This window comes from Xiphias gladius, chromosome 18, assembly GCF_016859285.1.
Source record: "Xiphias gladius isolate SHS-SW01 ecotype Sanya breed wild chromosome 18, ASM1685928v1, whole genome shotgun sequence".
Lineage (NCBI taxonomy): Eukaryota > Metazoa > Chordata > Actinopteri > Istiophoriformes > Xiphiidae > Xiphias > Xiphias gladius.
The window spans coordinates 4,330,843-4,357,347 of record NC_053417.1 but is presented as its reverse complement, the minus strand read 5'-3'; the positions used below and the strand labels follow the sequence as shown (position 1 = coordinate 4,357,347).

The following is a 26,505-nucleotide window of genomic DNA, read 5'->3' as shown; positions in this document are numbered from 1 at the left end:
TTGTGCTGTGTATCAAACTATATATGACATATATAACATACAGTTTGATACTCAACATCTCAGCCATTTCCAAAACCAAGGATTCTCAGAGGCATCATTAGATGCATGTAAAGGATAAAACCTAAAAGTTTGAACACAGACCAAACAAAAAGTCTTGATAAAGAATATAATGTTGTTTTGGTACAAGACTGCTATTAACACTCAAGGTTTACACTTGCTAAACATATTCATTTTAAAGATGTCTTTAGTAGAGCAGGGTTGGTCATTGCTCCAGTGCCACAAGACACTGTAATTTATTCACTGTCTGAATTTAATTCGGAAGTGTGACACGAAGTAGCAAGACATACAGCGAGTTTTCAAGAATCACCAGTAACTGAAAGTACATAACACAGCTTGAAAAATACGTACAAAAGTCAGATCACTGTATTTTTTTCACCAGATTAGTAAATTCAAGTACTTTACCCGCCGGTTTGACAACACCTACGTTGTTCTTACAATTCTGACCTTTTCTTGGTATGAACAAAAAGTCAATTAAAACTGTCACTAAGATTAGACATCAATGGCAATGACGGTGTTTACGGCAATAGTTTGACATTTTTGGAGATATGTTTATTCATTTTCCTGCCAAAAGTTAGATTTGGAGAATGATACCACTCTCATGTCTGCATACTAACTAGGAAGATAGGGCCTAAAGTCAGCTAGATTAGTTTAGCATAAAGGCTGGAAGCGGGGGGGAAACAGCTAGCCTGGCTCTGTCCACCATCACTTCTAAAGCTTAGTAATTAACACTATAGGTCTTTTTGTTTAATTTATTATAAAAATAATGCTGAAAAACTCCACAACAAGAAAATAGTCCGGCACATAACCTTACCATGCATAAAACCGCTACATGGGGAAACTTAAATGAGACACAACACATTAATTTGTTTGTTTTCGAGGTGTTTGTAGCAGGATGTTGTTACCTTTGGACAGGGCCAGTTTTCCTCTCTTTCCAGTCTTTATGCTAGGCTAAGCTAACCGGCTGCTGCCTGTACCTTCGTTTTTACCAGACATTACAGATATGAGAGTGGTATCAGTGTTCTCATCTAACTCTCGGCAACTATTCCTCAGAAAAACATGAATGTGACAGTGAAATCTCAATGTTATGAATTCTTATAAAGCCTATAAACTTGAAAATATACAATGAGTCCACTGTATCAGCTGACTTACACAAGGAGTTTGTCTCATGTAACGTTTATTACATTGTTGCTAACCAAGTGCTTTATGGAGCTAATTTTATGACCATTTAGATCTTGTTCATACATGTGTTTTGATGGATTTCAGTTGATAGATAAATTGACAAACTATTGCAAAAACAGTTTCTCATACAATATTGCAGAAATCATAGAAGTTCAATTACTGTATATACATGATCTTTTTTAAACAAACATATGTTGAATCAAAAACTCATTCATGATTTTAAATCATTCTGAACACATTTTCTAAAAGCCCTAAAATCAGCAATAGAATGTAGATTTTAAAAAAGAGAAAGATATAAAGATGAAATTACAATTTAGCACTCTACTGAAATTCTTATGACTCTAACTTCGCACATTTGAACAAAAATAAAGTTTTTCTCAGCTGTTGTACATTTAATAATACATGGAAAATGAAATGGTATGAGGCAAAAATTTATCTCGCTGGAAGGTTTGCTAAAGAGCAGTACACAATCAGTCAGAAACATGTTCTTTTTCCTAGTCATAAACTGTAGAATCTTGTACCTATCTGTATTTCAGATCGAAATGCATAACTCAACTTGTTATATCCAGAGATGCATCCGGATTTTTTTTTTAAACTAAATTTTTGTATTATCAGTAAATTTATTTATAACCACTTCAGCAAATGTCTGCTGTATAAAAAAAAAAAGACTTAAATATTATTTGTCTGTTGGTAATTTCAATTTTTTTTAAGAAAGTTTTTCAATTTTGTAAGGGTAAAAAGGGGCCTGGGTTTTGGGGTGATCCACTTTGCCCGATTGAATTTTATTTCAGTAGGTTTTAAACCCAGGTTTGGCTCACCCATCTTGGCCCGGCTCTAAGTAGTCCTCATTGCCCTGCACCAGTTCTGGAGGTGCCACTGCATTGCTTTTAGGTGTAGTTCTGGGGCCGTCATGGACTTCAGCTTTAGTCTGTGTGATTTCAGGGCTGGGTTCAATGTCGTCATAACTCTCCTGTGGGTCGTCCACTTCGTAGGTCACCCCATCTGTTGGGAGGAAAAACAGACGCGTGTTAAATTTAAGTCAGTCTGATTGTTGACAGTGTGAACATTTAGCGAGAAAGTATTAGTATTTAAGTGTGAAAAAGATGAGATTGAAGGGGTTCAAAACTTTCCATCGCTTTGATCGGGGGCGCCTTCATGGAAGTAGTTGACTCTTGAGGCAACATCAATGGCAGCATGAGAGGTCAGGGGCTGAGCTTCAACTGCTTCATCAACATCATCGTAAGGAAAAGAGGAATTGCTATGTGCATCATTCTCCTTGATGACGTCAGTCTGTGATCTGAATCCTGCATGAACAACAGCAACAAAACACTCACAAATACTTTCACACTGACAACGTTTCAAATCTCAATTCACTGCGTTTCCATTATGAAAACATAAGACGATTACAATAAACTCTGAAAGACATTCTCACCATATTCCAAGTCAGTGCTTATTTTTACTTGGAAATTAAGTTTGAATATTAAGGTAAGACTTTGATCCCAAAGAGGAAATTCACATGCTATAGCAGCACTGATAGGTAAGAAAACAGATAAAGAACTATTTGAATGAAATAAATTTAAAAGATTAATTAAAGATGGAAGAAATTAGAAAAATGACATTTAAAATAATCTGTTTAAAATACGTACATGACAATAGAATATAAGTGAATTGTGCAAATATTTGTGGAAAAGAAGTCCAGTAGTGCAACTCCAACAGCCATGATGTGTCAACTGTATGTATAGTATAAGTTTATAGATAGGTACAATAATAGCAATATAGTATTAATGTAGGATTATTATATAGTGATATAATAATAATATAATATAATGTAAAGGAAAATAAAATAGTGCTAGAAACTGTATGTTTCTACTTCCTATTCTACTACTCCTAAAGTAATAATAATAATAATAATAATAGTGATATATAATTGAGAAGGTGCAGTCTGTGATTAGGATTCCCTTTTTTGTATACTGTTTAAAAAAAAAAAAAAAAAAAAAAATTAATTTAATTTAATTAAATAAAATTTAAATAATTTAAAAAAAAGAGAATGAATTCATATGTTTTGAGACTCACTGCCACGATTGAAGTCTTCCATTTCATTTGCTTTGCTTGTGATATCCTCATAGTCACCACTTTCAAACTCTACTTCTTTTCTTGACAGCATTTTCGCTACATCAAAATAGCATTAGACATTTACTGGTACATGACAAACAAATGTCTCATACTAATGCAGCAGAGGACAGCACAAGAGACAAAAATACAGAACACAACACATGCACACATTACAAACCTGACTAGGTTTTAAAGATTCTTTTTGGTTTGTACTTGCATCTGTTTTCAAGTAAGCAATGGTTGGCAGAACTGATGTACTGCTTTTTAAGTCAATAAGCTGAAATATGCATGCTGAAAGAAACGCATTGGTAATATCATTATTTTAAATGGTCATATACAGTATAGACTGGTCAGAATTTAGTTAGGATGCAGAATGACTGGCCTCTTGTGGCAAAAAGGCTACAATGGATTTCATTGCACTGGGTAAATCAGGATTAGATAGACTGACTTTGTTTTCAGTCTCTTGGAATGGTATGCCTTTTCAAGCTAAGGTTAGTATTTAAGTGTAACTGAAGCAAGAAAAAGTAGCAGAAGATAGGTGTAACAGAATAAAATACTCACACGGTGTGTTCATGACGTTCTTGAATTTCTTGACAATGCAGATTCGTACAAATAAAAAAAACAGTGTCACCAGAACCAAAAGCGATCCTACTCCTACGCTAATAGCCACTGTCGCGGTCTTGGACTGTGGCGTTGGTGTGGTTTGGTTGGTGACATACCCTGAAATCATAACCCAGCCACATTACCTATTCTGCATTTACTCACAGATTGGGACTGATAAATGAGTCATCTTGTTTTTCTGATCCATGTTATTCAAAGCAACAGTTGGCTTTATGTTGAATATGTTTAAATTTACAGAATTCTAAAAGCTGATTCCTATGCAAAAAAACTGAACAAACATTTTGTTACCTGTACAGTAGATCTCAGCAGGCCTTTTTCTTTGACAAGACATTTCTTTGAGACAGTGTTTTATGTCCAGGTGATCGTCGGAGCATTCCATTGATAGTTTCAGGTCGAGGTTGCCTGACTTTTAAAAATCTTGTCTTTAGAATAATTACTTTTCATGCATCCATACAAAACAATAGAGAGATTTGTCTGACAGCTAAAATGAGAGCTGAATGAATTATCTAGACAACATGTGGTGAAACAGAAAAAAGTTCCCACTAAGATTATACAGAAGTCACAGACTTATGACACTGAGTGAGACCTTGCCAAAAAAAAAAAGAAAAAAAGTGAAATATTTACCTCAGATTTAAGAAATTGTTCAATGTAATTTTCACAACCAAGCACTTCACATAGCTTATCCAAAAAGGTCTTAGTAAGACTCAGGGGACAAATATCTTCCCATTTTTTTCTATAATATATTTGAAGCTGACCTCCGCATGTTTCTTTGGTTTTGAACTTGATATCACCTGTAAAACAATAAATAAATGAATTAGAAATTCAATTTCAACTTTGGGAAACAGTGTTTGAAGGGTTCCTTTGACATTTTAGGAAATAGGCAAATTTATACACTATTCCACTGCTAGCTGCAAAGATCCTAAAAATAATGTCATTTTCAGGGGACATCCTGAGAGTTAAAAATGCACTCCAACATCCATAAGATTACTCAAAAAAATTATGCATCAACAGAGGAGGAATTTATTTCACATTTAATGGGTGATCATGTCAATTCTTTATACACTGATAAAATGTAATGAATAAGAGTCATTGAATAAAAGCAAATGTTTTCCCTAAAAATGCTAAAGCTCAGTGAACAACTGTGCTACCTGTACCTGAGTAGATGTTAAAGCTCACACATACAAGTGAATACTGTTGTGGGAAGACAATGTGTTAGGGCCCTAGAAACTTTTTTGCTCACTTGTGACACATTTAAAATAATAGACTGACAGTTCTTCAGGCAGAGTGACAGGAGGATAGGATGGATACTCTGCATCTTTACAGGTAGAGAAAGCACATATGCACACTTACCAACACAGTAAACATTCACCAACGTTTGATCACATTTTCCCAAGACTCTCCTGCACTGGCCAAGTTTGTGATGGTAGTCATCACAACTGACGTGGTAGTACTTAGCATCTGGTTTAGGCTGTAGGTCTGAGTAAGTTGATAAAGCATTGCTGCAACCTTGTTCTTGGCAAATCAAGTCTGAATACTTCTTGTTCCAGCCACTGTTGCACACTTCCACATCATTTATCTTCACTAAACCATGACATTTCTCTGACAAGGTGACATTGGGCTCATCTAGTAAGAAAAGAAATAAAATTACAAAATCAAATATTAAAGGAGTCAGTGAAGCGGTAAAGGAGAAATGCGTCGGACTGTCTTCATTATCTGTGAACCCCAGTGACTAATTATGAGACAATATATCAAGTTCATACCCGAGTCACATTAACACTTTTAGGTAGTGTCGAACACTCTATGAGTGTACACACAATCGGCAGCTATTAAAAAGTCACCTACAGCACTTATTAACAGAGAAAAAGGGGGAGTCCCAAAGTGTGGAAGAAAGAATTTTATATTTTATATTAATCCACACAGGCAAAGTTAATGTAACAGTAACCCTTCATCTGTACTTCAAAGTATGGAAATCCTGAGGCGCAAACATGTCACACCACACACACACAGCTGCTCCTAGAAGAAGAGAACGCACACCATGCAAAAACCTGCATCAACTACACATTCTACACATACCTTGCTTTCGTCTATTTTGAAAGAAGTATACTGTGTTTCGTTACGCTAGCTAAGAATATTCCACTTTGCAATATCAGCAATGAAGAAAAACAAAACTTCTCCAGCATCTGCTAAATTTGTGGTCGAAGTTTTACAACACCGAGCTTATTGCTGTAAGAAATAAGATAACTAACAATACCAGCCAAGACGTCGAAGCTGGTATTTTTTTCACCTTGTGAGTCTGTGTGTGTGTGTGTGTGTGTGTGTGTGTGTGTGTGTGTGTGTGTGTGTGTGTGTGTGTGTGTGTGTGTGTGTGATCATGGCAAAATATGGTCCTGGAGACACCCACTGTAGCGGGAACTACCACAGAGGTGGTTTTGAGTACTTTGGCAGGTGTCTGTCTATCGCCACGACAGTGTTACAACTGTGCAAGATACAGTCGTGAAACTTTACAGGTGTGTAGTTGTGATCAAAAGTTGAGTTTGAAGATGGGTTCGGTCTGACCCATGAATAGTGGTTAATGTTGTAATGACTACTGAGTAATCATGGGTTGGAACGTCAACGTGTTGACGGGCATCCTGGCGGGTGTGATCCCATCGCAAAATGGTCTCTCTGTTTATTATTTTGTTGAGTTGTGTATTTACATCATACCAAATGTTTCCCGCCAATGTCAAAACCAGAGTTATCCGTCATTTTAATCAAGGTAAAGGTCAGTTTCATTTGGTCGCCTGTCAATGGCATCATATCCCCTTTTGAGCATGTGTCAGCATTGTGGTTGTCTCCTGGAAGCAGCTAGAACTTACTATGCATCCAGATTTAAGCCACATTTTTACGATACACTTTGTAGATCTTGGTTGTTTTTGACTTTATATTTTAACTGGATGAAGGACTTGTTACATTAAACTGCTTTATTCAGTGTTTATACCGGTTTACACCTAGTCCAATTGTTTTGGAGAGGAGACCTCTAGAGATAATTTGGCTCCCGGTAAAAACCTCCTGAACGATTAACACTGAAGAAATCCCTACCGGGAGAAGGTGACTGCAATGACAGCAATGGTGGTGAAGACAATAACTCCCATAATCCCTCGCTATTTCATGATGTCACCAAACTCTGTCTTTTGCTATTGTTTTTTTTTGAGAGAGACCCAATAGCAGCAGAAAATTACATATTGTGTGTTTACTGGCCAACAAAAATGATAGTGAAGTAGCCTATCTACTGTATCTGTAAAAATGAAATAGCTAATGGTTTTTCTTACATGCTTTGGGTGTCATGTCTCACTTCTCTAACGCAACTGCAAAGATTCTATAATCTTAATACATTTTTACCTTCACATTCAATAAAGAGCTGCTGCGTCTTTGCTGCATCTTTGCCTGAGGCTTGCGTTTCACAGTCCCAGATGTTTTTTGGATTCTTTCCAGGTGCACAGCTGAAATTTCTTGCCCAGAGAGAAGGATTTCCCGATGTATTGTAAATCTTTTTTGATTTGAAGCTGCCACAGTCCAGATCCTTGCAAAGCCTCTCCCCTTCAGTTTCTGTCCAGCCCTCACTGGAAACGGCGCTATGATTTCCATTTGAGTGAATAGATACCGCTCCACTGCAGCCGTCGCTGACTGTCATCTTTCTCCAGTCTAAGATAAAAAGTGGGAACAATTGAGACAAGATTCGTTATGCTAAGCTAGGCTAACAGTCTCCTAGTGGTAGCTTCCTATTTGTCTTACTGACATGAGAGTTCTATCAATCTTCTCATCTAACTCTTGGCAGGAAAGTGAATAAGTGACAGTATTTCCCCAAATAACAGACTAATCCTTTATAGGAAGGTCTCAGACGCTAGAAGAAAGACACTTGAAAATTGCCCAACCACTATTCCGACCCACACATTATAACTTTTCCAACATGCTATTTCTTTCTCAAACAACAGTCTATGTCTTGACTTTTTTTCTTCGTGTAATCCTTTAATTTCAAAACAGCATGCTCAAATTAGGTAGAGTTGTGACAGAATATTGGGATAATTAAGAAAATCGTTACACATACTGGTGCACTGGAGGCCAGCAAAAGCGCAGCTCGAGCTTTGAGCTTCGATTCGACATGCTTTTAATGACTTTATGTCATTCTTAGAACACTCTAACTTCGAAACGGCATGAAGCGTTTTTTGTTCAACCCCGAGGTAGTCAGTACTGCTGACAGCCTGACCACATTCCAGCTCCTCACAGATGACGTGCTGTGCTTCTTTATTTTGAAGAGCAGCCTTGCACACTTGGAGCCAGTCGCCTTCATAGAAAATCTCCACATTTCCAGAACATTTGTCTCTGGAAGAATTAAATCTGGGCTTGACACTACCTGCAACAAATCAATGGGAGATACAGAGTTACAACCTCATGTAATTTACATCATTTATTATTTCAATAAAACAAACAAACAAAAAGAATCTGGATCAGAATCCAAATACACAATATCAGTTTTGTGCAAAGATAAAATGAATTTTGAGAAACTCAGTCTCATGTCAATGAAGTTTAAATGTATCATGTAGCTGTGTGATTTAAAAGGAACACTTTGATTAATATGTGCTTGTTTTGCATCATTTCGTTCTGTTCGTGTTCGAGTCTAAGTTTATATCAAATAGTTCAAACCCTCAAGAATTTGGAGGAGTTATGAAAAACAAGAGCCATATTAAAAAAAAACAACAAGAAGACATTAATGTATTCATTTTATACATAAATTTATTACAGATAAATTTGATGAAGAAAAATTTGACCAAAGAGAGATTAATAAACTTTTCTTTGGTTTTGCTGTTATTTGCATTTTTTGTTTTTTCTCATTTTTGTTTTTGTTTTTAAATTGTTTAGGTGGAAAATGACTTGTTTTGTGAAATCATTTAACTTTGTCTTGACAGATCACCAAAAACGGATTAGTTCTTTGGCCTATTGCTGAACTTCTCTCCAGATTTCACTGGAATCTGTGAAACTACCTGGCAAACTGAAAGATAAAAGGTAATAGGAGACATTTTGAAGTGGTAGGAATCCATGAGGCATTCAGGTTGACTAAAAGGATAAAGATAACAGTTTAATTATGATCAAATTTAAAACAATTTTGAATATACAAATCCTTTAAATAACAATCCATTACCTGAGCAAACGACATAGGCTGGGTTTTGGTTACAGGTGGTATCATCTTCAGCCATTCTTACGAAGTTGGAATGGGTAAGGGGGGTAGTCTGCTTTGTACTGTGCAGACTCTTTACGATCACCTGAGTTTCTGTAGGCTTTTTGATGGGTTGAAGGACGTTATCCCCACAACCAAGGTCTTTACACAGCTTCATGGATTGGTTGAATGTCCAGGAGTCTGCACACACACCTCCACACCTTCCTTCCAAACAAACGTTGACTTCCCCCCAACACTTCTTGGTCAGGTTTACTTTGATTTTTCCTGTTGTAGCAACCAAAAAGTAAAATAGCAAAAGGGATGAGGAAGTTGTCTGCAGACCCACATCAGAAGATTATTTCATAACTAAAGCCTTCTTTAGACCATACTTGCATGACATCTCAAAGTCTGAACAAAAATGGACCGTTGGAGTAGAAGCTTGATTGTTTTATCACTGTCAGCTATGACCATTAAAAGTCAGAAATGTTAGCGGCCCTACCAGGTCAATTTGTGCGGCATAGCGTAAAATACATCATCTCTCCAAACTGGATCACAGGACAACCAGTGCAGGAATCAATGAATGCGATGATGAGTGAAGGATATGTTTTCAATTCAGTGGGTATGTTTCAACACCACTTCACATTACCTGAACAGAACACAGTGGCAATAGTGTCATTGTCGACAGATGACCGTGTCTTAATTTCACATTCAAACAGAGATTTGGAGTCAGATGAGCAGTTGTAAGCTTTATCCCATGTCTCCATATGGGTATTACGGGTGGAGGAAGTGTAGTTGAAAACTCCCCCACAGTTCATCTGCCGACACACTGCGCCTGCAGACTCATTGTTCCACGTAGTGTCAGAACCGGAGAGCCAGTAGGTATTGTTGCCATGCTCTATCCCCACCATGCCAGAACAGGCCTCACCTCCCGCCAGAAATACCACCCGGTGCTCTGACAGGGACAAAAACAGGTGAAAGAGATATACAGTATTAGGAATAACATCAGGACTCACGACTTTTCTTGTCTTCGCAGTGCATGTTGGGATAGGCTCAAGCCCCCCACCACTTTCTTGAACAGGGTTAGCAAGTATAGAAACTTTTGCCTAAGAATCATGAAAATGGTGAGAGGTGTAGTTTTGAATTTTAACAGTAAGTCGGGAGCATAACTTGTTGAAATTAATTCATTTTAGGGACCTTGCCAAAAAGGAATAACATTTCTTTCAGTCCTGAAAATCTAAACATACATACTGTATGTAAATATGGCTAATTTAATTTGAAATTTTCTCCCTAAACCTTTAATGGTCTGCTTAAGCATTTGGTTGAGTTGCCTACATTTTGAGCTGTGATATCTTGTTTGGAACTTGTACTTACATGTTCCGCCCCCACACAACTACTGAGGTTTTCAAAAACCAATACCTTTTCAGCTGGCTTCTTTTTGGTGGGATTTTTAAAGACAAGCACATGTTGTTGATGGTGTTTTAGTCTCAGAGGAGGTACTGAACAACGAGTGTAACTGTGTATCAAAAAGCAAACAAAAAGAGAAAAGAAAAAAAGACAAAAACAAAAGAAGGTACTGACTTTGTCCATCGAAATGTCAGTTAATAGCAAAGGTAGTTTTTCTAAGAAAATTTTTATATCAGTATAAAGTTTAGGCAAATTTTCAATTTTTTAAAATAGATTTAGATCATTTCAGGTTGATATCACTAACACTACTTAAGATTCAACAAAGTGAAATCTATGCATAATAACAGTATTTGACTATGATCCCCTGTTCTGTGTTATTATTAAAGCTGCACTCAATATTATATCATTTTACAATGGATTTTACAGTCTGCAATTACAGTGGCTTCAGAAAGTATTCAGAGCCCTTCACTTTTTGCTCATTTTTATTGTGTTGTAAAGATTTCAGTTTTTGATTTTCAATTTAATTTGCAAAATTCTAAAAACATGTTTTCACTTTGTAATAATAGGTTAGGGAGTGTAGGTTGATGGGGACAAATGGAGATTTTATCAATTTAAAATTAAATCTACAACTTAATAAAGTGCAAAAAATGAAGGGGACAGATTACTTTCTGAAGCTACTGTACACCATTCAGCCACAACATTAAAACAAGCTACTGGTTTCAATGTTGTGGCTTATCAGTGTACACTGTTTTAGTTCGGCCACAGCAATATCATCAACTACCCTTTCAGCAGCAGCAGCAGCAGCAAACAGGCAGCTGTTTTCAGAAAAAAAAAAAAAAGCTCTGATACACTGACAGTACGCAACAACATTAAAACCATTCTAATGGCTAATTGGCTTTTTTGTTACACTGTCCATTTGAATTTTGAAGACAAATATGGAAGACAGATTCAAGGTCATTTGAGTGCCTTATGTACTACTGTAAATGTAAGAGTGTGGAAGTGGAGATTGACAATCACACAGAAAAAGAGAAGGTCTAAATGCAAAACAGACAAACAGAGAAACAAACGAAAAATACTCACCCTGGCAGGTTATTCCCACTGTCTCCTCCTTCCCGAATGCGTTGTTTGACATTTTATTAGTAAAACACGCAGATATGTGTGAGTCGCTTGAGTTGCAACTCACGATATGACGAAGGAAATCACCTGAACCCTGTCTGAATTTTTCAAGACTGGCGGAATTTCTCCCACACTTCATTTGTTTGCAGACAGTGTCTGAATTGATGTCTGTCCATCCATTTTTATCAACCTGTCTCCATCCACCCTCATGCTGGATCTCCAGTCTCCCAGCACATTTTCCAGGACCGTCTGTCAATCTCACTGCTATACTACCTGTACAAACAAGAGAACTGTCAAACATGGGAAAAAATTTGCAAAATTTAAAAAAAAAAAAAAAAAATTACTGCATGATTTGTTTAGAAATAAATCAAATTGTACATATACTTCGAGTCACACGACATCACACAGCTATTGCATTTTTGCTTCCACCTTAATGTTAACATAACGTTATACTCTTTTTCTTGATATTCCTCAGTGAAATGGGAAATTCCCTGTAGAGGCAAGGTACCTCTTCTAAATCTAAAAAGCCAAAATTGTTATTACAAATAACAGGAAGAGACTATCACTATATGATCACTGCCATATCTTACCTGCACAGACTAGGTGAATTGTGGATGAACAATGTAGAGCATTGTTGTCACGCTTGGCCCGACAGTGCCACAGTGAGGACTCACTGCCTAAGCATTTCACATTGTCCATCGCCCCTTGTTCCGTAGACCCCGGAATATTATTATGACTAACCACCTAGAAGAAAGCATTTATAATAATCTGGATAACATATCATTCATTTGTGCCAGACAGAAAACTGAGTGACACAGTAAGTTACAAGGCAACTAACGAAATAATAATAATAATAATAATGATAATAATACAAAGAAGAAGAAGAATGGCTTTTTTTTAGAGATGTGGGTTGTTTTTTTTTAACCTTTAGACAGAGCCAATCCAGCTGTTTCTCCCTTTTTCCAGTCTTTCTGCTAAGCTAAGCTCAGTGGTTCTAGCATCAGAACAGTGGCATCGATCTTTTCACAGAACTCTCGGCAAGAACGTGAATAAACGTAGTTCACAAAAAGCCAAACTTTTGGTTTAGACATTTAAAGTGAGATCATGTAACATTTGAAAAATGAAAACAAAAATCTTCCTCATAAAACACTCCCTTGCTCACGTCAATACTCTCAGGGGTTTTAGAGTATTGACCTGAGTCAGCAAGTAAGACCGCTGCTACAGTCTGACTTGGTCCGGTGGAGCCATTAGCTTCTAGTAGCTCATGTTAGCAAACTTTATATCGATATTTCTGTGTAGCTGACATTGCTTGGTTGGTTTGCTGACTTTATGACTCTTCTACACTTGTGCTAATCATACACTATATTTTTGCCCTTAGCATTATCCCGTAACATCACTGCAGTAGCCGCTGTTCAGCAAAAGTTACATAGGCTCAAATCGAATAAAAACTGAAAGCTGGCACTGAAAACTCACATTCCCGCAGCTTAGCTCCCTGCAAACCACATCAGCTTCGGTTCCGGTCCAGGTGGAGGCGCATACAGGGTACTGTGAACCATTCACATTAATATGAACTGCACCATAGCACTTGCTGGGTTTTTTACCATCCATCAGAACAACCTTAACATTGTCTGTGGAGAATACAAAAAGTTAGTGTTTTTGATATCTTGATTTAGATTTTCAGGCGGCTCAAGATAGTGGGTGAAAAAATATTAATGTGGCAATTCTCTTTTGTTGTATAATTTTTTCAGTTGAAGAGATGATATTTTTGAAAAGTTGTTTTGATCTGGAAAAACACGAAAACAAAATGGCTGCTTTGAGGTTGTTTGTGGAAATGATGTGGTTGAATATTAATTACCTGTGCATGTCAGCCGTTTGCCATCGTCATCCCAACTGTGGCTGGTACCACAGTACATTTGCTGGCACCACACATCAGGACTGGTTATGTTTATTTCATAAGGCTTCCATGTGCCATTTCCCTCTGTTTCCAGCTGCCCAGAACAGACATTTGATGTGTTTCCTTTGAGCTGCAGTCTCGTATAACCTGTTTAAATGAGCCATTTTCTTAATTCACCTTACACAACAATTAAGTAAGCTTAGTTACTAAAATGTGATTGAGTGTGTGTGTTACCTTCGCATATGACAGAAGCAGGATATTTGCATGCTGTTTTCCCCATCTCCTTTACACACTGCCACAGATTATCTATACTTTTAATGTCTGAACAGTTGACCAGCATCCTCTTTGAGTTTTGGAATGTTTTCCAAATCATCCATGGATGCACATCAATCTCCTTGGATAGACCACAACTGATGTTTCTACAGAAAAAATCAGCTTCCTCCTTTCCTTTATGTGAGAGGAATCATACATATAGTGGTTAATAATCATATTTCACAATACCGATACCAGTATTATTATGCACATGAAAGAAGTGGTAGAACAAGAAAAATATAATCAAAAAAACAAATCAGATAAATTCATTACGAAATCAAAAGCAAACAGTAAAGTTGCATTGAACTTTTAATTATGGAAGGTTAACTGAAGGTTGGAGGCACCTGATAATTTTACAAAGAAAGAGTGGCCATATAAAATAAGATAAAAAATAATTTAATATTCATAATATTCTTGAAAAGAACCAAAGTGGGCCTTTTTCTTAAAATACTTTAGTCCTGTGGGCTTTATTAGAAAAATTTGTTTTCTGTCGTTTATCATAGTTTATTTATTTTTGAGCTACACTATCTGAATATAGTAATACCAGTGGTGTAAAATAACAGAGTACATTTAATCAAATATTGTACCTAAGCACATTTTTGAGGTACTTGTACTTTCCTTGAGTATTTCCACTTTATGCTACTTTATAGTCCCACTCTACTACATTTCAGAAGGAAATATTGTACTTTTTACTCCACTGCATTGAATTTTAGTTCCTTTTGTTCATGGCCTTTGACACTGTTCAAAAGAGCAGTGTCTAGTTGGGGCCTGTTGTCACATTTCAGATGAGTTGCTAGCAGTTCCACCAAGGACTGATTTCACCTCTACACTTCTCAGATGGTTTTGTTTATAAATAAATAGATAAATGTTTGAGGCCCAAGGGGTAAAATGATCCAATATTGAACAAAAATAACAAAACAAAAAAAAGGGGAAAAAAAAAGCAAAAACGTGAAAACTAATTTTCGGAGCAGAACTTTTTTTTTCTTCTTTCTTCTCTCGTTAATCATCTCTAAAGGGTGTCCTGTACCTGACTCTTCAGTATATAACTGAAGCTAAAGATTCTGTACCTCCACCTCGACCAGCTACTACAGTAAAAAGCTACTTACAAATTAAAGCATCAGTATTAACAAAATAAAATATATGATAGATCAGTAACGTGCCATTTATATGCATTTTACTTTTGATATTTTAAGAACATTTTGCTGCTAAAGTAGAATTCTGAATGGAAGACTTTTACTGGTAATGGAATATTTTGACATAGCTGAACTGAGTACTTCTTCCACCGCTGAGTAATAGTCATCTCTCCTGATTTCTCTTTAGAACTGATGGGACAGCTAGCATTGAGAAAGACTGAATCCCGTTGAAGTGTACGTCAAGCATGATGTGAACTCTTACCCCACAAGTCAGCACAAAAGTAGCCTGCCCTTGTTCCCCCATCTGTGGAGAACCGGACTGTTCCCGCACATCCAAATCCATCCAACGTTATTTGGATTTTATCTAAATGAGCGAAAACAAGTGACAGACAATTGCAACAAAAAAAAAAATTAAGAGCCAACATCATCATTATCATGTCATTTTCTATATTCAGGATTACCCTTACCCTTACTTTTTGAAGTTGTACCTCTCATCAGTACATACAGTATTATGTATCTCAACAAATGTAACAACTAAAAGTTCAGCCTCACTTGAACATTTAATCTTTTTCACAGTCGCCTTTCGGTAAGTGCTGATGCCCCAACCAGGACCCGGATATCCACATTCCCACAGTTGACGCTCTTTTCCTGTGCATTTCATTTCGTTGAGCCACACTTTGCTACCGATTGGCCTTAGAACATTTTCTGTTAGACCCTCCACCGGACTCCCACAGTGAGTGCTTTTGCACGCCACTTCTTCGGAGAACCTGTCCCAGTTTGTATCGCCAACGTAGCCCCATTTGCCCCCATGGTAGACTTCAACGTAGCCGTGACATGGATCGTTTCCACCTCTTAGAATGGCCCGGTCTTCACCTGGTCACATGGCAGAAGGTTTATAGCAGTATGTAAGAGAGTGGGGTAAAAGTTAGTCTTCATTTATTTGATTGGTTGTGAATTTGGAGTTTGCTGTCAGTGATTCATACCTACTTCTGAGCCCTCTACCCACATTTCCTATATCAACATTTACTCAAATTTTATAAAAGGTTTGTGAGCTCTGCCAACCCTGTTTCCTAGAAATTGCGTTTATATACTACTAAACTGCAACAGCAAAGTTTAATTGTATGCAAGCGTAATTTACTGAAGGCTTTTACAAAACCTAAAATCTGACTGTAGTGAGACATTCTCTTTCTTCTTTCGAGTGCTCTTTCATGTGTTTCCATTTATGGACAAAGTCAGTCAAAACTTTTTCAACACAAGTTTTCCTACGAATTAAAGAAATTATTTAAAACAACAGCTAATTGCCTCTTTGTCTTCTTCTTTTGTTGTTTTGCTAAAAATGATGTTGCAGTTTCACAATATTTTCCTCGGCGACCAGATCTGGAATAGGACCACGGTGACCGATTTTTACCGATGGTCGTGCTACAGTGACTCTTTGGTTTAAAAATGTATTAAAATTAATCCATAAGTACTGCAGCCTTGAAAGTTTCACCAAAATATGTGAGAATAATCTTTCATTGCCTCTTGGTGTAAATTATTTTAAAGATTACTTTAGAATGTATTCAAATATCACCCAAATGGCTACACACTGACTTTAAAATGTATTAAGTAGTTAAAAAATAATAATATGCAGGTCATTTTTTAAATTATGAAAAAATTTGCCAAAAGATAAAGGTTTCCTGATGTAACCTCCATATCGAGAGACTTACCTTAGCACTTACACAATCTTAATTAATTTGTCAGACAGAGGACATGTGGCGTGACTCGTCGGTAATTAATTTTTTTATAAAAACTGAAAAATTGGCAAAATTTTTGAAATGTTCACTGATTCCATAAGAAAAATGGATGGAAAATTGAAAACATTGGGGACCTATTTTTTCCACTTTTTTTTTTTTTCAAATTTCAAAACATCTGACAGAAATATTTTTCATCACTATACAGTATAAGTAAGATTTTTTTTTAGATTAGTTTCCTAAATTCTGCTTTTGCGATAAATCATCAATCTATTATTATCATTATTATTATTAGTAGCAGTAGTAGTTTTTAACCTGACATGAAAATGTGCCAAATTTTGTAGAAAAACCCATTAGAATAACTTTTTGTGGCAAAAAGAGTTCTAAGCAAATGCTAAAACTTTCTGATCGTCCTTTTTTCTTTCATGACTAAGTTGCTAAACTGGAACCTGTTTGTCATATTTTTGCTCACAGGTACACTTGTAATAATTACTGCTGCACTGTTCACAGAAAACCCAGTTTTCATTTAAGCTTTTAACTTCAGGAAATAATAAATTTTTAGATTCACAAAACATTTCCTGCAGCGCCTGCATGTGCTTGCCTTCTAAAAATAGATATTTTTTACTTAAATACACTAAGTTATACCCTTTTTTTAAAAATGGAAAATGAATTTTATCTTACCTCAAAATCTGTTAAATTGGGCAAACCACTGTCCAGTTTTAATTTGTCACAAATATAGAGTTAAATCTAAAAGAGAGTAGCTGTAACTTGCCTTGTACACACTGCAAGATCACCAGCTCAGTGAGAGCGATGTAGACAAGAGGAAGGAGGAACCACATCATCACCACAGCTCATGACTAGTGAGGAGAGTGAGGCATTAGAATGATCCCCTCAGCTTTATATTGCCAAGGATGAGCCCACCAAAAATGGATACGAGCTGCTACATGCATGCATTGGTGCATAGTTAGATTTACAAATTTTGTCTTAGGATGAAAGACAACTGACAGAACAAAATGACAGACAGACTATACACACACACACACACACAAACACACACAAATATATATATATATACATATATATATAATATTCTATATTCATATACATATAATATCCTCCATTTTATTACAGTTTGCTGCTTCTTCTCCTCTAACAAAGACTGTACTGGAGAGTTTCTTCATCTTTTTCTCTGCCTTGTAGACTTCTAATTATGGATGGACACTTGAATGTACACCCATTAAATCCATTCAGTCGATTAATATTCTAATATCTCCCTCAACTGGGGGAGAAAGCATACCACATCCTTACTTGGTAAATGTTGCAATGCACAAAGTCTGATGACTTTTTTTTACAATTTATTCAAGTTTTTTGATGCTGCATCTGTTTAAAATGTCTTTGTTTCCAGTAAGACGACAACTATTTGTTTTTACATACGGCAACAAAGACAGCTGCTAATTTTGTAGTGACTAGGTAAAATAAATTTACTATTTACTATTAATAAGAATAGTTAATAATAGTCAGCATTTTCTGATTGAAAATAAAATTAAAAAATTAAAAAAAATTAAAATACTTTTTTTTTTTTCATGACTGCTCTGTAAAAAGCAGTTGTAATTACAACAATTAAATAGTTGTGGACATTGTTAGAATCCCCAACAACATAACCATAAAGTCACCGTAAAAATATCCTCAAAGTAAAAACCTTTTGTTTTATTTGAATTTAGATCTTAATCATTCTCCTTACACATAGCAGACAACATATCGCATCGTTGTCTTAAAATTGATACCAGTATGGTTAATATGATGGGGAACTTTTTCAGAGTGTCTGTCTTTAATAAAGTTCAGTTATTTTAAGTATCAAACAGCAATCCTAACATCTGAGAACAGGTCCTTAAAATTACAAGATGTAGTTCTAAGAAGCAACAGACTTCGCAGTTGTCAAGGGAGCCAAATGTCAAGCTAATAATATACCTAGAAAGGAAAGATTATCTTATTGAGAAAAAAAGAAAGAAAAACTAGCATCTTCCTGCTACCTATTATCAAAAAGCATCTAGAAGCTATAAAAAAAAAAGCTCTGATAGAGGGACAAAAAAATATCTGGCTTCCTCGACAGAGAGATCCAGAAGTTTTAAATAAGACTATGAATAACATGAGGGTTATTACATTAAATTGGTTATTACATTTAATTTACTTTGACATTTTCTGAGGTAGCATTACAAATGTTAAAATATAAAGTGGTAGAAAAATTTATAATTTTCACCAAATAACTCAGATGCAACTGCACAACGTATGATTCTTTTTATTTTATGTTGAACTTTCTGAACCAAAACAAAACCAATAAGCAACAAAACACAGATAACCCCCCCCCCTCGATACACCAAACAAGCGAATCGAGGTGGGGATACAGTCAAAGGAAACAAGAAAAGGTCGTAGTAAAACGATTGTCCATGCATACTAAGATATACTTTAAATCTGCTGGCCATAGCTGCTCTAATGTCCATCAGGGCTGAAACTTTCCATGCACTATCACAGTCCCGGGATGTCCACTGAGTATGATTTCAAAACCTTAAGCCGTTCAAATAAACTATGCACACAGCACGCAAACAATCATACAGTAGTAATTTTGCAGCCAATGTCCATTTGCTGTTGATATAATAAAGGGACCCGAAATCATTATAAACAACAAACAAGGAATTCCTGATCTCCTCTAAATGTAGACATGGACCATGTCATAGAGTCACTTCTGAAAACATTTTTATCATTACATCTATTTAGAAATTGCAACACTGATTTCATGATTCAGATAACTACGCACATTTACTCAAGTATTGTATGCAAGTACAATTTTGAGATGTTTGCAATTTCCTGAAGTGTACAAGAGTATTTAACGTTTCAGATATTTCACATTGTGCAGCACAGCTTTGTTTTGTCTTCTTTCCCTGCCCCATTTATCATCTCATGGGCCATTACATTTATCTTATTGTTGTTGTTGTTGTTGCTATAAAGTCAAAGGGGCCTTTGTCTGTGGTACAAGTACTTTTACTTTTGATACTTTACGTACATTTTATTGATAATACTTCTCTATTCCATAAAAAAAGGTAAGAAAGGTATTAATTAATTTAATTTAAGTGTCCTTGTGATAATTACCTCGGCAATGTTTCAGCCATGAAACAAACTTTTCACTGAAACAATATAATGGCAACTTCATGTGCTTGGGGTCAGATTTTTGTCATCTGGATGGTGCCTGTGGTTACAGGTGCAAACTGAACAATATGACGGAGCCGCACAGAGCTGTGGTTTTGTGGCTTTAGACTTTCCAGAGCTTTAATGCGCTAGTGCATAAAAATTAACCACACTTTGCTACCAAATGCAAAGCACAAATTAGAAAAACTACTCTTAAACGCCTTTTAGTTATTTACTAAAGTTGCTGCCAACTAACCTCCAACTAACCACCAACTGCTACTGGGTGCAGTGAACACTGTGTTTTTAGTGGAAAACATATGCCTACAAGACTTGCAAGAGTTGTCTGGCAGCTTTCGCTCAGCGCGGGAGACAGAGAGCAGATGGGGCAAGCAGCATTTGCCCTTTTTTAAGCTCTTTATTCTGAGGTGAGCAATTCTCAGTGGTCGAGGACGAACCAGAGCCTTTATTTCAATAAAACTATTAATAATACACTATAAAATATATTACAAATAAAAGTCCTGCGTTCAAAATATTACTTCATAAGTAAAAGTATATAAGTATTATCCGAACAATTTACCTAAAGTATCAAATGTATGTATGTACTCAATGAAAGTGTGAGTGTAGTACTAAGTACTAGTAGTACTACTACTACTAAGTACTATTTATCTGTTGTTACTGGTCAAGTGGTCAATTTTTAACCTTTTGAACAGTGTTTTATAGTATATTAGTTTGATGTGTAACAATTTATATTCAATGAGTTCATGTTTTTTCTATATCATATCTGCATTTTTAAAGTAGCTGTCAAGTAAATGTATTGGAGTGAAAAGTACAGATAACACTTTCCTTTAAAATTAAGCATTTATAAGTGGGATGAAGACATTGAATGAATGGTTTAGAACCCCCCACAACTCCCACTTTAAGTAAAGTGTTATCTAAGTATGATGAAGTAAAGGTATAAAGTGGCATGAAATGGAAATGTTCAAGTACAACTACAGAAAGTGCAGTATTTGAGTAAATGAGCAAACAACAATGCTCATGTATGTTAGTAAAACCACACTTTCTGTCTACAAGATGAAACCGTGTTTTCCTTGAAAATAAAATTGTAAAACAATTTTTTGCATTTTTGCAGATTCTATTTTCATATTTGCTGGAATAGATGGATATCTTTATTCTGGAATAAGTGTCCTGGAAATACTTTGTATCCTATTCTTAATCTTAAGAAAATAAAGGTTAGGACAAATGAAAAACAAAAATTGACGTATTCGTTAAAACGCGAACAATCTTGAGAATGAATTGTTATGCGATACAAAGCTGTAAAACAATGTGAAAAAATATTGCAATGAATATAAAATAATGGTTAGATATCCAATCACATTATGTGTACAAGAATCTTGTGTTTTTGTTGTTTATTCTGTTGATATAATGCATCCATGTTTGTCTGATTGTTTGCAGCTTGTTCATAAATTTAGTAATTTTGCAGGTGTGATAAGTCATGGTTTCATCCTGTAACTTTTTTGCTTATTGCTTTAATTGCTTTTTACAGTGAATTATTATATTGTGGCTGTGTCAAAGGACAGAATCCAGATCAAGATATATTGTACAACATTCAGCTACAACATTACAAGCAGTAACTGATTTTAATGTTGGGGCTGATCGGTGCATAAAGTTCATTAAACACAAAGTTTTTGACACTAGCCGTTGTCTTGTTAAAATAGCCATAATCCAGAGAAGAACAGTTATTTAATAGGGGTTAAATGTGTTTAATTTCCACCCGCTAAATGTTACGACAGAAAGTTCTGAACGCTTGATCTAACATGACGTGTATGACTCATGCAGAGGAGTTTTGACCACGTATTTCACATTTATCAGTGAAGCGATAAGAAGTGTAACTGGCTCAATCAGTTTGTGAGGGGAGCTAGCGCGGCAGAAACGAAGCCACAAACCTCTGGGTTGTGTTTTTCAAAACAAGTCTTCTATCTACGCAGGAAATAGTGATCTCAAACTTGCTTCTGCCTCAGATGTACTCTCAGGAAACATGAAAGTATTGACTCCTAACTGTGTTTATTAGAGTTTATTTGAAGAAAATATAGCTCTGGGTGTAAACTGGGGCTGTCTTTTATTCATAATGTATTATCAAAACAGGAAATCTGTGAAACTCATTATTATCTATATTCATCTAACTGAATAAAACTCTCACTAGCAGACATCCCTGAGCTCAAGGTCTCACAGTGACTAGAATACATAACCTTCAGTGTTCCCGCGCACAAACACACTGTGACATCCAACGAGACATTGTGACATTTATTCCGGCCACGAAGTACCTCCACATACTGTAGCAGGACAAAATGTCCCCATGGGAATCTAGTGCACAATCCAAGGGGCCGAGCTCAGATTTTTTCCACTGGCAGTTAATCTACTCCCACCGAGTAAATACAAGAGGCGGTCATGACTTATGTCGTTCATTTGTGTTATAACCAGCTCTTCCCGAAAGATAATTAAATTACCATGTTTCCAACTTGTTGCCGACAGCGATGATTTGCCAGCTGGATAACCGAGAGACAGAAATCTGACTGAAGAGCTACATTTACTCTTTAACTGGTGACTACATCATGTTAAATGTATCTACATGTAAATCTTACTCCATCAAATTACTGTAATGTCTTCCATTTTAAAAGATAAGTGGTTAACTACAGTTCTAAAAACTAAAACCAACAATGAACTGATCTTACGAACAAGTATTTTCATCTAAAAAGTATTAAAAACACATCAACGAGCCACATCATTGCACTCATTACCTCATCTCCATGAAGACACACACTGTAGTTTATTTTTACTCAGTCCCACGTGCTGCATGTACACCATTCTAGTGTCTTTATACTCACTAGTTCACTAAATCTTACACTGAAAATAGCCCCCCTTAAAAAAATAATGTACACCCATTTGAGTAAAGTTTGCTAAAAACAACAGTGACCAGCTGTATAAGGAAATTACTTTACCTTTTTTTTTTTTTTTTAAAGTAAAAGTATATTCAGGAGTGTTTTTAAAGATTCACATCTTCAGGAGGGCTTTTGGCTGTGTGCCCCAGACAGGGAAGGGAAGTCTTAAGAAACTGAGGGACAGAGGTTGTGGGTTTTGATCTAGTAAGTGTTTTCGTGGGATTTGTTGACAATCATTCCTTAATGTTCAAAAAGAAAAGGAAGGAGAAGAAAATAGTAAGAAAAAATAGGATATAATAGAAAATAAATAGGAGATTGGAGAGGGAGCAGAAAGTAAATAATATGTCCCAGTGAATTAGGTTCGAAAATCCTCTGGCAGAAAAAAAGAAACAAAACTCTCCACTCAACCAACACTAATGGAAGCATGTTAGTGTGTTCATAATGGGTGCAAAGGTAACTTCTTTTCATTTCATTTCATTTAGTATTAAATGTTATTATTTAATGTCTCCCCCCTTTTCTGCAAAAGAGAGAGTGTGTATTATCTATAAAGGGTCTTCTCTTGCAGGAAGCACTGTTTTTTATGGAGGCTGCTTTAAAGTTATTTAAGGGCTGTGGTTCATGTTCAGAGATGGAAAATAGTTGTTTTGTACACTTGATTTTTCTTAGCATTTGCTGAGCTTTTTTGAATTAGTTTAATTGCGAGTTATGTTGACTGTAGGTCAAGGGTTGGATTGTTGAACAGGGGAAAGGGAAGATGGAAGTTTTACTTTAATATATAATCCTTTGTTGTCATGGAGTTGTAGTTGTCCATATATACATTCAAATATGACCACATTTGTTTTTGTATGTCTTGTCTGTAATTGATTATTTTATCATTATTATTATTAATAGGATTTTATTTTCATTTATTTATTTATTTCGCTCTATTCTATGTAACTGCATCCATCCCCCAGAAAGGAAATCATCCAGTGAAACCTTGGTAACAACAAATAATTGCTACCGTATTTACCTAAGAGCACAAGCAATAGCATAGTAACAAGAATTTAGTTGTTGGAACAAAATCTCGTCTTTTGTAGTGGGCACTCACAGTACAGGAATGACCATGTAAATGTGCGTTAGCCTCGTTCTTAGCAGGAGGGTAACTAGCTGTAGTGGGGAGCATCGCTAGGGGCAAAGGCAGGGCAATGTACCTGAATTTAAATGGTATTTAGATGATAATTACTATGCTGTTGTAGTTGGCGATAGTGACATACCTGCGGTTAGTGTCTTTATGGTGTGCTCAGATCTATACAGCAGGCACTAACTGAGTTCTGTAAATTCAGCAAAACCGGCTGTGAAAAAAAGAAAATGTTAAACGATATGTAATGTGAAACTGAGACTGTAAATTGAAGCCAGGTTTGTTCCATGTTGTTAATACAAATACTTTACATTTTCATTTAAGTTTTGATTCAATTACTTATTTAGTTAATTACATTTTATTTTCTCTGGTTTAATATTTAATAGGCCTTTTTCACAGAAGACATTTTGACATGGCACAAATGTAAATAACAAAATTAATGTTGGCTTAATGTCATTTAGCTGCTTCAGATTCAGGGTCCTGGCGTTATCCATGCTGACTCACTGTCACACTGTCATGAATTACTGGCACACTTGAATAGAACAGAACTATCATTACCGTCATTAGCATCAGTGCCATCGTAAATGTAATTAACACCTACACTTTTACTGCTCTGACAAGTCAAAATGCTGTGAAAATATAACCCATGGAAATATGTTGTGACTGCCTTTCAAATGAACTGTAATCACAAATGCAAGGTTTGTACAGTCATTTTTATGTACTGCCACCAACAGTTTTTGGACAGATTTTTAACGTTAGTGGAAATCGAAAATGTTGCTTTGCCTGAATGGGCTTTTTTCTCTCGCTTTCTTTGTGTGTAGATGTGGTAGAGGGTTGGGTGTGTGTGTGTTTGTGTGTTACATTAAAACTGATAAACTTGCTCTGAACCTAAAGGCTTGGCAGGAAGATGGGGGACAAAAACAAGCATGCATGCAATAATATAAAAAGAAATCTTTCTTAATTTTTTTAAATCTCAGTTTCTTTTATCAGTTTTATTTAATCAGTTCTCTACCTTATTATAATATATGTTTTTCAGTGAGGAATTTAAATTTCTTATTTTATTGCCTATGTATATTTGCAGAAATATATATATTATATACTGTATATTACCTTACATAGGAAATCTTTTTATTTAAAGAATTATAGGGTTATTATTGGTCATTATCTTAATGTATATTCTATTTTAAGTATATTTTAACCTTCCATATGTTTTCAGAATATGCAGAACATATAATATGTGTTTTGGGAGATTATAGCCTTATATACAGTAGCTTTCTGTTAATTATTACAGGTATGTTAATTTATGGCACTTCTCATTAGTAAAGAATTTTAACATTGAATGTATATTACTACTTACTTGCTACCATCGGCTACTCATTATTGACAAATAACACAGTATATGTCTGTCTGTAAGACCGAAATAAGATGCTTGTACTCAACATAAAAAATATTATTAGTTGTAGTATATAACAGCAAACATGAAACAATGCCACTGCTAGCTCAGCCGTTCAGTTGAGTCCCAGACCTGCAACAGCACTGAGCCTTCGCAAGTGCTGGTCCACAACTCCTCCATCAGTTATTTCGCAGCTAAAACTTCAAATCAATCCTGACGTCCTTCAGCAGGAGGATCTTCTGAAGACTCTCCTGGACACGCTCAAGACCACGCACAGGTGTCAGATGAGTAGCAGGTAGCGGAGGCTATAGTCAACCTTCCATCCACAATTGCAAACTAATGCGTGAAGAGGGCAAAATTAGATGATATCATTCAAAAAGCCGCAGTCCAACCTAAAACGAATTCAAACAATATAGAAGATGATCAAAATTCAATGTTTATTTCATGTATTAATATGAGGAACATTACATTCTCCTCATTGCTCAGCACACATCTGATGTTTTCGTCTGCTGCTGTTTTTCATCTCCTCATTGGAGCAGAAGCTTCATTGACAAAGTAGTCACGTGCTTCAGGTGCAGCATGATTTATTCACTAAGTCTGTTTCCGTCTGTTTATCGCATTTCGCGTTTATCAATACTCCAACCTTTCTCCATCAGATTAAAACATCAGATCTGTGTGGAGCAACGCGGAGACTGTAACCGTCCTCAAATTGATGCATCAAACAATTTTCGTTCATTTGAGGTTCGACTGGTAGTCTTTTAATTACATCATCTCATTGCATCGTCTTCTCCTGCCATGGTTTAATGGTACCCGACTGGAGGGGTTATTATTTCAGTTTATTATTTCAGTTTTATTTCAGTGCATCTGAATCCTATCATTCACTTAACAATAGTGGAGAGAAACACACATTAATTTGCATTTTCTTTTGCGGATTTTCTGTTCGTATTTGTGTTAAATTAGGATTTGAACGTGACTACTGTCAGCAGTGAACTGGTGGAGGTTCCACTGTGCTGTGCTGCTCCAAAACCTACAGCAAGGTGCTCTAGGTGAGGGAGCTGCTGGTGAGGAAAGACCCTGCGATCCTCACTTTCCTCTCTCATCACATGCTCGAGAGCCCTTTACTACAT

The 26,505-nt window shown here is 36.0% G+C and overlaps 1 protein-coding gene across 2 annotated transcripts; it reads right to left on the bottom strand.

The window, feature by feature from the left end:
- Positions 1-258: 258 nt before the first annotated feature.
- On the bottom strand, positions 259-17,615 carry LOC120803998 (antigen WC1.1). 2 transcript variants are annotated; one of them, XM_040153092.1, is made up of 19 exons: positions 17,525-17,615; positions 15,575-15,895; positions 15,285-15,386; positions 13,812-14,024; positions 13,539-13,724; positions 13,157-13,311; positions 12,274-12,427; positions 11,648-11,956; positions 9,810-10,115; positions 9,149-9,448; positions 8,057-8,362; positions 7,351-7,653; positions 5,323-5,595; positions 4,597-4,763; positions 4,261-4,378; positions 3,913-4,071; positions 3,313-3,408; positions 2,370-2,543; positions 259-2,241 (listed from the first exon to the last, which is right to left on the bottom strand). In XM_040153092.1, exons 1-19 carry the CDS (start codon positions 17,592-17,594, stop codon positions 2,054-2,056), a joined length of 3,900 nt encoding a protein of 1,299 aa, XP_040009026.1. In that variant the 5' UTR covers positions 17,595-17,615; the 3' UTR covers positions 259-2,053. The 2 variants fall into 2 exon arrangements, 1 of the variants encoding a protein (XP_040009026.1); XR_005709398.1 differs by lacking the exons at positions 259-2,241; positions 2,370-2,543; positions 3,313-3,408 and having other exon boundaries at positions 3,973-4,071; positions 4,261-4,374.
- Positions 17,616-26,505: the final 8,890 nt, after the last annotated feature.